Source organism: Chaetodon auriga, chromosome 14 (assembly GCF_051107435.1).
Source record: "Chaetodon auriga isolate fChaAug3 chromosome 14, fChaAug3.hap1, whole genome shotgun sequence".
Classification (NCBI taxonomy): Eukaryota; Metazoa; Chordata; class Actinopteri; order Chaetodontiformes; family Chaetodontidae; genus Chaetodon; species Chaetodon auriga.
The window spans coordinates 5,014,392-5,023,119 of record NC_135087.1 but is presented as its reverse complement, the minus strand read 5'-3'; the positions used below and the strand labels follow the sequence as shown (position 1 = coordinate 5,023,119).

The window sequence follows — 8,728 nt, the reverse complement described above, 5'->3', positions numbered from 1 at the left end:
TGATCATTTAACATCAATGCATCTTGCGATAACTGACATTATCTCATTCTTTTGGTATTTTCTACACTTGCTGTTGCATTACAGAAGCTTCAGTTCAGAGCCTGTATCCCCCCTCACTGATAAACTGACACATATAAAACTGTTATTACAACATGTTGTGTACAGAAGTATTCACTCCAGGATAACGACAAATGATGCTTGTTTGCTGCACTTTGATTTCAAGTCGTACTTTGCTCTGGGTCCAGCCTGACTCAATGTTCTACATCTCTGAATGAACATGACCTGAGAACTGGTTGAGCCCAGCAGCTGGAGGCCCGTCATAAAGCCAGAGGAAGCGGTTAGTTAAGTTAAGCTTTACCTTGGTGTATATTTATGTTCAGATGAAACGCTTGATGTCGTTTCAAGAAAACTTTTCCATGAACTGAACTCTGTGACATGCAGCTACGCTCAGAAATCCACGTACCCCTGGAAAATTTGTGAATTATTAGCCATTTTTGGGAAAATATGTCTAATCAGATGCACTTTTAAAATCATAATTACTGAAATCACCCAAATAGTAAAAGAAAACCACCTTAAATGGGTATTACGGGTAAATTTCCACACCTGTGACTTGTTTGATTAGAATTAGGGTCTGTGTCTAAATAGTAAATGAGTTTCTCAGCTCGAGAGCTCCTGCACATTTCATCCAGGGCTGCTGGATCCCGAGTCACGGGCAAAGCAACAGCAACTGTGAGAAAACGCAGCTGAACTTAATCAGGAAAAGGATGTAAAGAGATTTTAAAATGCCAATCAGTTCTGTTCAAACTCTGATAAAGAAGCAGGAAATTGGGGGTTCGTGGTCAAACCATAAATGCTGTGTTTGAAGAGGAGTCTGCAAGGCCTTTGATGAAAAGTCCACCATCCCTGCTGTGCAGCCTGGAGGTGGATCTCTGCTGTTTTTGGAGTGTGAGCTGCAGCGGCACAGGGACTGTAGTCAGAACTGACAGAAAGATGGATGCAGCGTACAGTTTGCATTCATCAGCCCAGACGCTGCACACAGGACTCACTCTCCAACACAATGATCCAAAACACAAGGCCAGGCCGACCCTTCAGTGCTTAGAGAGAAAAAAGGGAAGGTTCTGGAGCAGCCATCGGTTTCCTGAGCCCAGTATCACCGAGGCTCTTCAAACCTGCAGTTTACACAAGAGTGTGGGTTTACGCGCCCTGGAGGCTTTCTGCTGAGAGGAAGAGCAGCGTTACCACCTGAGAGACAAGTACAACACACAAATTCTGCCAGGGGCCCGTGAATTGATGAGCACAGCAGTTTATCCATATACATCCTGAGTGCAGTGTTCATTAGCTCAGCGGCTACCTGTTCAAGTATTCAGATCCTTCACTGAAGTGGCCTGGAAGTACTAAAATACTCCACTACAAATTACAGTCCTACCGTCAAAACATTACTCAAGTAAAAGTATTTAATATCAAAATCTGCTTGGACGCCTGGGCTGAGGATGTGGTGTAATGTGATTACTTTAAAAAACATGTTAAATGATGTCATTTACCTGCTGTATTTCATGTATTATATACATATATGTGTACCTGAAGTAAACTATGAGTACATATTATTGTATTGGGATGTTTTTTAGATTATTGTTGCTGTAGATGTTTCAGGTTGAGCTCCTTTTAACCACACAGTCACGTAGTTTAATCTCTTCTCACTGGACAGGAAGGGTATGAAAAACTAATCTGAAATCTACTAAGTGTACCTGTCAAATGTAGTAAAAAGTACAATATTTCCCTTTGAGGTGTAAAAGTATGGAGTTGTTTAAAATGTAAAGAGTAAATGTTACAATTCACCACTGAAAAAAAGGCAACACTGACTTTTCTTTGATCATTTTTAATCTAGTCTGTTACAAACTGTCCTTCTGCTGGTACACATTCTGACTTTACTGTGAGCGGCTCTTGTGCTTCAGAGTGGATATTTTGTCCAGGCGGTAAACAAAGAAACCAGAAGCTCTTTATTGTGATGAGCTACATTGAGGCGTTTGTTACTTTGGACAAAATGAAACAGCTGACGAACGTCTCATCGCCAGTAACATCTGCATGAACTTTATTTGGCCTAAAAGAAACAGACAGTCGTGATTTCTGAGACAGCAGCCACACATTAGAATGGACAAGGGAGGCGCACATGTATGTTTATGTTCCAGAGGAGGCTCATCGTCAGATTAACCTTTGAAACGGTTTGGATTACACATTAAAATCAGAAAGTCATGCATCAAGCCAAGAAAATACCCTAAAACCCCTTCGCCAGCATACAAGAACATACAGTATATATCATTGATAATTCACCTATTTCCCATCTGAACACACCGTACCAGTGGTCCGAACCAACGTCCCTCATAACAATAATAATAATAAAATAATAATAATAATAATAATAAAGTAGCAGAAATAAAAGACAGAGAAAAGAGAAAACGTGAAGCAGCTCAGATCTTTAAGAGGCACCAAAGAAGACAAACAGGAAACTTAATATTCTCCAACATAAAAACACACCGATGATGTCATTAATGAAGGAGGATAACAATCCTCGCCGCTGACACCTTTACAGTAACACATCTCCGAACACTGTGTTTGGAGCCCTGAGAAAATCTGTCCCCGTGCGTGACGCTGACCTCAGGCAAGCTGCTGTTGTGTCCCGAAGGGTCTCTGATCCGAGGTCAGCACGCGAAGCCGACGAGGACGGGATGTCTCTCTTACAGTGTAAACATTTTCTCAAAACGGAATCAGAGGTCAGTCGTGTGGTAATAGTTAGTGCTACATATCAGAGGAGGCCAAAGGAACTGAGGGGGAGGAGGGAGTCTGACCTTCGTCATAGATACATGTGACAGCTCAAATATGGCTTGAGGAAGACAGTGGTCTTCAGTTAGGGCTGTGGAGACAGACGTAAAAATGGTTTACCTATTGAGTTGTGCCAATGACTGGACATTTTGGAAACCTGGCCACGCACTTAAAGAAGCCACAGACTGAAGACAAAGCCTGGTGTTCACAGGCACACTGCCAACGTTTGCAATGAAACTAATGGACAAAGCACAATGCCTCAGTCTCTGCTGACCTACTGGTCAAACTAGTTTTAAGTCTTGTACAGCGTCCCCGCCCCAGGCCAGGATCCTCTGCAGTGAACATGTGACAGGTTAGGTTTCCCCACGTGCTCGTTAGCCTCATTACTCGCCACCGACACTAAAGTCAGGAGGAGATGCTTCAGGCTGACGCTGTGAGCGGATGTGTGCACTCATAAAGGCGAGCAGGACATCCTACAGGCCTGCAGTTTCTACCGTGCTGCCTGCAGAGCACTTATTTGTAGGTCAAATGCTTTTTCCTGCTGCTTAAAGAAACGAATACTCAATGTGAAATGTACCACTCGTACACCGAGTACAGCGTTACTGCTTCCACCTTTGGTCTTTGCAGTTCAGAGTGCTGCTGCTGTGTTTGGTACCTTCAGTGAAACCCAACACAGCCCCTAACATGGTGTTATTTAGGGGAAAAAAAATAACACAAATCAAATGAGAACGAACAAAATACATGAGAACTTAATGCACAAACTTTGGTGTCTTGAAGTTAAAAAAAAAAGTTTAGGTGGACTGAAGCCTGAACGAAGAAACGGACCGGCTGCCATTGTACAAAGAACACGCTGTAAGCTTAACGGAGTACCTTCCTCTGTCAGTATTACAATCAGTGTTTACACGGATTTAAGTAATCGGATGTCAACACTTTGCTTCACACAGTGTTTTTTAAAAGAGCACGGGTTCCCGACCGACACTTCAAATTAGAAAAGTATTGCTATGACAAGAGGAGGTGGAAAGATCGTAACGTGCCGAAACCCAAAGTCAGACTGAAGTGAGACTAAAGACGTCGTCTCCACAGCTGAAGGCGGGTTTAGACACTTAACGCACGCGCCCTTGAAAAAAAAAAAAAAAGGCCTCTTCACTGAAACATTTCAAATACAGTTTAAATGTTATGATAGGAGGTAGGAGAGAAAACTGACTGCCTGCTGAAAATGCAGATTTTACAGCGACCACGTTAACGCAGTGCGTGTAAACACACTGATTTCCTGCAATTCTGTGCGAATGTAAACACAACAACAACCTTTCACCATAATTTCTAAAATCCCATTAAACAGCAAACAAAAATAAAAACCTACCGACCCCAAACACAGCTACCTTCCCCCACCCGCAACCCCCCGTTTGACTCAATGCCACAACACGGTGTGGACGACGCACAGTGGAACTACCACCTAAGTTTAGCTACGTCTTATAAGACTTTAAATGGTTTCTTGTCTCCACTATCCTGCGCCCAGACGCCATCGTTTTCTTTAGCGTTGTAATGATGCAACTTTATTTTTTTCAAGCAAAGCTTAATTGTTGAGTTAAGAGTGTAACAGTCAAGTTTTGCTCTTTCAAAGTTATTTTCAATACATTTGTCAGCTCGTAAAAGGCATCAAGTGAAAGGAAAAAGTTTTATAGCATAGAAGAGGAAAAGGCCCCGTCCTGCCCCCCCGACAGGCCTGTTCGGCTTCAGAACGGCTGAGGCAGCAGAGCGCCCTGCTACGAAAGGCCAGCTCGATGCAGAAAGCTTACAGCGGGATACTTCAAATGCAGAGTAAAGAAAATGTCGCTGATTGCAGAAATTCAGTTCAAAGTGTGCATGTGAACGAGTGTGTTTCCACCGTCGTGTGTTCTTATGCTCTCTGAACTGCGTACCAAGCAGAGCCGGAGCCTTAACTGAGGTGTTCAGTCAGCCGGCGGAGACACAAATTAAAAGGTAAAAACATTTAGGGGAGAATTTAAGTTGAAAGCAAGGTGCAGCATTTCAAAAAGAACAATAGGAATGATTAAAAAAAGGAATGCATGCAGGAAAAGAGCATATCACCCACACTGTTAAAACAATGTTATGACTTGCTGGAATATTATTGGGAATATTCTTGGAGTAACATCAGTACCCACTGCGAAGTTAAGTTGTGATGGCTGAGGGTGGGCAACTTCACTGACTGAAGAGAATGCCAGTCAGCCCTGAGCCATAGGTATAGTTAAAGACGCTAACCCAGTCCAGTTTCCGGATTTCAGTCGACCAGCAGGGAAACTGGTGGAGATGTGGGGTGGAGGCCAGCAGCTTTGGTGAGGCTTCAAAGCCATAATGGAGAATAGGAGTGTGAGGTCTCCCAGCGTTATCCTCGACTTATTTAAGAGGTCATGGCCTTGGTGCCAACTACATGCTCTTCATCTATTGCTTTCATCACAGACACCTGAAAAGGGAAGAGAGAAATAAGACCTGGGACCAGAGCAGTGGTCCCTTCGTTCTGCCTACATTTCACCAGCTAACTTGTTGAGCACTAGCTGCTAAATTAACTTGGTTAATTTTTCAGGTTTCCATCCTCCATTACTGTGATAAAAAGGTATTCTACAAACATTTTCTTTGACTAAATATTTTACTTATGACTCAAAGTGCAGAGGTCTGTCAAAAAGCTCCACTGAAAGCAAGAAACGTTGTCTAGAGAAGCAGTCTGAAGCAAAAAGAGCTTTTCAGAATACTTTCAGTGACACAAATGCATTACAAGGCAGTTAAGAGCTTATTTTATCTTCTAGTTGTACCTCAAGATAAAAAGAGTAAGTCAATAAAAAGTGGCATATTCATACAGCTTTCCACCTCAGGTCACCGAAAGCACAAAATCACGAATGAACTGACACTGAAACTCACCATAAACGTTTCTGAACTATCGAACCTCTTCTGGATATCCTTTCCCAAATCACCGTCTGGCAATTTAAGGTCCTCTCTGGTTTCTCCAACGTCATCCATCAGGGACAAGAAACCATCGGAGATATCACATAGCTAAATGTGCCAGTAGACAAAAATGAAAGCAGTAAAATGTTTAAAATGTTAAAACATTAAGACACTCGGACAGCTAAAACATGGAGAAGTGGGATTCACTTATGTACATGCTGAAAATCTGGCTAATAGTGAGTGGCTGCAAGTCAAAAAACTGAACTGACAGCTGCAACACAGACCAAAGTCGTTATTGTGTGTGATGAAACCATGTTATCTGTCCACTAAACAGACTCGGTCTTTCATAGGACAGGTAAATGCCATGCACAGTTTGTGAGGCCCAATCAAGATTAACATTTTCACAAAAAATTAAATGAAAATTAGAAATTTGTCTTCTGAGTTACAGTAGAACAGAAGTACACCAGGGACACGTGAAAACAGTCCAATGGAGACAATAAACTCCATCAAAACTGATAAGAAAAACTAAACAGTCTTCATTTCTTGTGGTTTTAGAGGACTGCTATCCCAAAAGAGGCCTCAGTGAGGGAAGAAGAGGCTGCTTGGTGGTAAAGACAAAACCTGTTCAGCAAGTTCAAAACCTGTATACCCTTTCACAAATGCTGAAGAGACTGACGCCGGTGACACACCCTTTGAAAAATCGAAAAAGCATTTATAGTCTCATGTCGCATTTTTTCAGTGGTAATAATTATACAAAGTCCCACACGTTATCACAAATGGATGCACTGGGGTCCAAACAAAAGCCACAACACCCGACACTGGCCAGAGAATCACAGGCTTCTGGTACAAACTTGTCCCACTGGTATACTATCCACCAATGCGTGGTTACACCAAGAGCTTTAAGAGACACGTCTCACCTGGTAGTCTTTCCTTGTTACGTGTGGGACATTCATGTTATGGGTAGATGGGCAAATATCTTCATACTTCTTCTGAGTGAAGAGGTCAAGTCCAGTAAGGTGAACCTTGGAAAATACCATAACCGATTAGATCTTGCTTTGGGGGTTACTTGTAAAACATCAGGCTGAATTAATGTGCCTCAAGCCCTGCATTCCAGAGGATGCACTTACCTTGGCGTGCCCGTGCTTGCCTGTCTTAGAGGTAGACATGTCAACGATCTTACAGGGGCGCCCTTTCAGCATGACAAAGCCGTTCTTCCTTAACGCAGAGCACTGCATGGGATACGTCGCAGAGGCCCCAGAGTCCCCAGTATCAAATTCATCTGCCATGATGGGCTAGGGGCTGTTTTAGGTTACCCAAATGAGCAGAAGAACACACAAACAGACGTAAGAATGTGGCGGACAGCAGCGTCACTCACAAAAGGGTGCGTGTGCTATTAAGAGCCACAACTGCAGACACAAAAGAGGAATAATCAGATGTTTATTGTGTGCTAGTTGGTGAGATTACAGATTTGTCAGACTCAAAACAGCAAACAAGACCAGTTTAGGCTGTCCGGCAGCTACCAGAAACAGCTGGTATAGCAGACAAGCTGCGCTAACGTGGTCACGCTCAGTCTGCTCTCTATAAGGAAGTGGACAGTGGTTGGGTCGTGAGCGCTTACAATCAATGCTCCAAAAATCAAACAGTAAAGATGTCAACTAAAAACGCCTTGCTGCACGTTGCTCGACGTCGAAATCCAACATGATCTTTCCAACCTAACGCCAATTCATTTCGAGGTTGCAGATTTCTAGCGATCCATGCTCTCCGATTCAACATTCATTTATTCATTCATTCATCACACTTGTACACAAACAATTGTGAGAAGTGGCGCAATCATCTTTCGGGTCGACTATCTGAGAAGCTAACAGCTGACGTTAACTGCTCATGTGCAGAGTTGACTTGTACGACGTGTTGCTGTAATGTCAAATTTTCTTTCACACGGTCCTGGGAAAATACATAACGAGTTAAATATCCCAACTAGCTACCTTACGAGTTGGCCGTCTTTACAAAGTAATCTACAAAACGCTCGTGTTAGCAAGCTAGCACGCCATTAACTAGCCATGTTACGTGGCAGCTGGGCCAGGTGAGCACGTTACACGGTAAATTAGCCTAAAACAGCAAGCTAGCTTCAGGTTCCCACCACATGTGTTTTCTATCATCATTAACCAAGTTAGCTTGCTAACACCACGCACACACATTGACGCTGGCAGGCGGTACTGTTGCTAATGTTGCTAAAGTAGCGTGCTAACTTCTTTCAACCGCTCATCAAACACTGTCTCACGAGCGTCACACAGAAGTTACTGATTAACTAACGTTATCGACAAATGGCTCCCAGTATTACACATTAGATAAGGCGTCGCTGCACGGCAAACACTCGGTTACTTAACGTTTAAAATTGTACAAAATGTACCAACTTCCTTACCTTGTGTCTCTCTTCTACCTCGGAGGAAATGTCACTAGTTCGTCTTCTTCTACTCCTTATACTACTTCGCTTCTTCTTCTTCTTCTTTCGCGGAGTTTTATGGCTGTTTACATCCACGTGTGTTGCACTACCACCACCTACTGGATCGTAGCAGCTTTACCGTGAAAACTGTTTGTTTCCTACTTCAGTTCCTTTTGCACTGCCACTTTTGACTGTCATTTCTCCTCATCCTCTTTCAGCTTCAGCCTACAACAAGCTCGTTTCTGCCCTGATTTTATTCACCTTACTGTCTTTAGTTCTTTTAGGACATTTTGCTGCTCCTGCAGGATGATTTCTCTCACACTGCAGGCACTTTGCATCTCTTTTTCTCTGTCCCTCTGACACACACTCCATGACAACCAACCAAAGCTTATTGTTTTTACTGCTGAAGATGAACAACCGTACTGCAAATTTCCTGTGCTTCCAGGTGTGTGTGTGTGTGTGTGTCACTGCTGAGCTCAGAGCAGAACTGAGGTGTTTACTTTGAAGAGCACAGCCAGCTTGTTATGAGTCTAT

At 43.0% G+C, this 8,728-nt stretch overlaps 1 protein-coding gene across 1 annotated transcript; it reads right to left on the bottom strand.

The window, feature by feature from the left end:
- Window positions 1-2,067: 2,067 nt before the first annotated feature.
- LOC143332107 (eukaryotic translation initiation factor 5A-1-like) lies at window positions 2,068-8,217 on the bottom strand. Its single transcript, XM_076749371.1, has 5 exons — window positions 8,174-8,217; window positions 6,882-7,053; window positions 6,672-6,776; window positions 5,731-5,862; window positions 2,068-5,278 (listed from the first exon to the last, which is right to left on the bottom strand). Exons 2-5 carry the CDS (start codon window positions 7,038-7,040, stop codon window positions 5,216-5,218), a joined length of 459 nt encoding a protein of 152 aa, XP_076605486.1. The 5' UTR covers window positions 7,041-7,053; window positions 8,174-8,217; the 3' UTR covers window positions 2,068-5,215.
- Window positions 8,218-8,728: the final 511 nt, after the last annotated feature.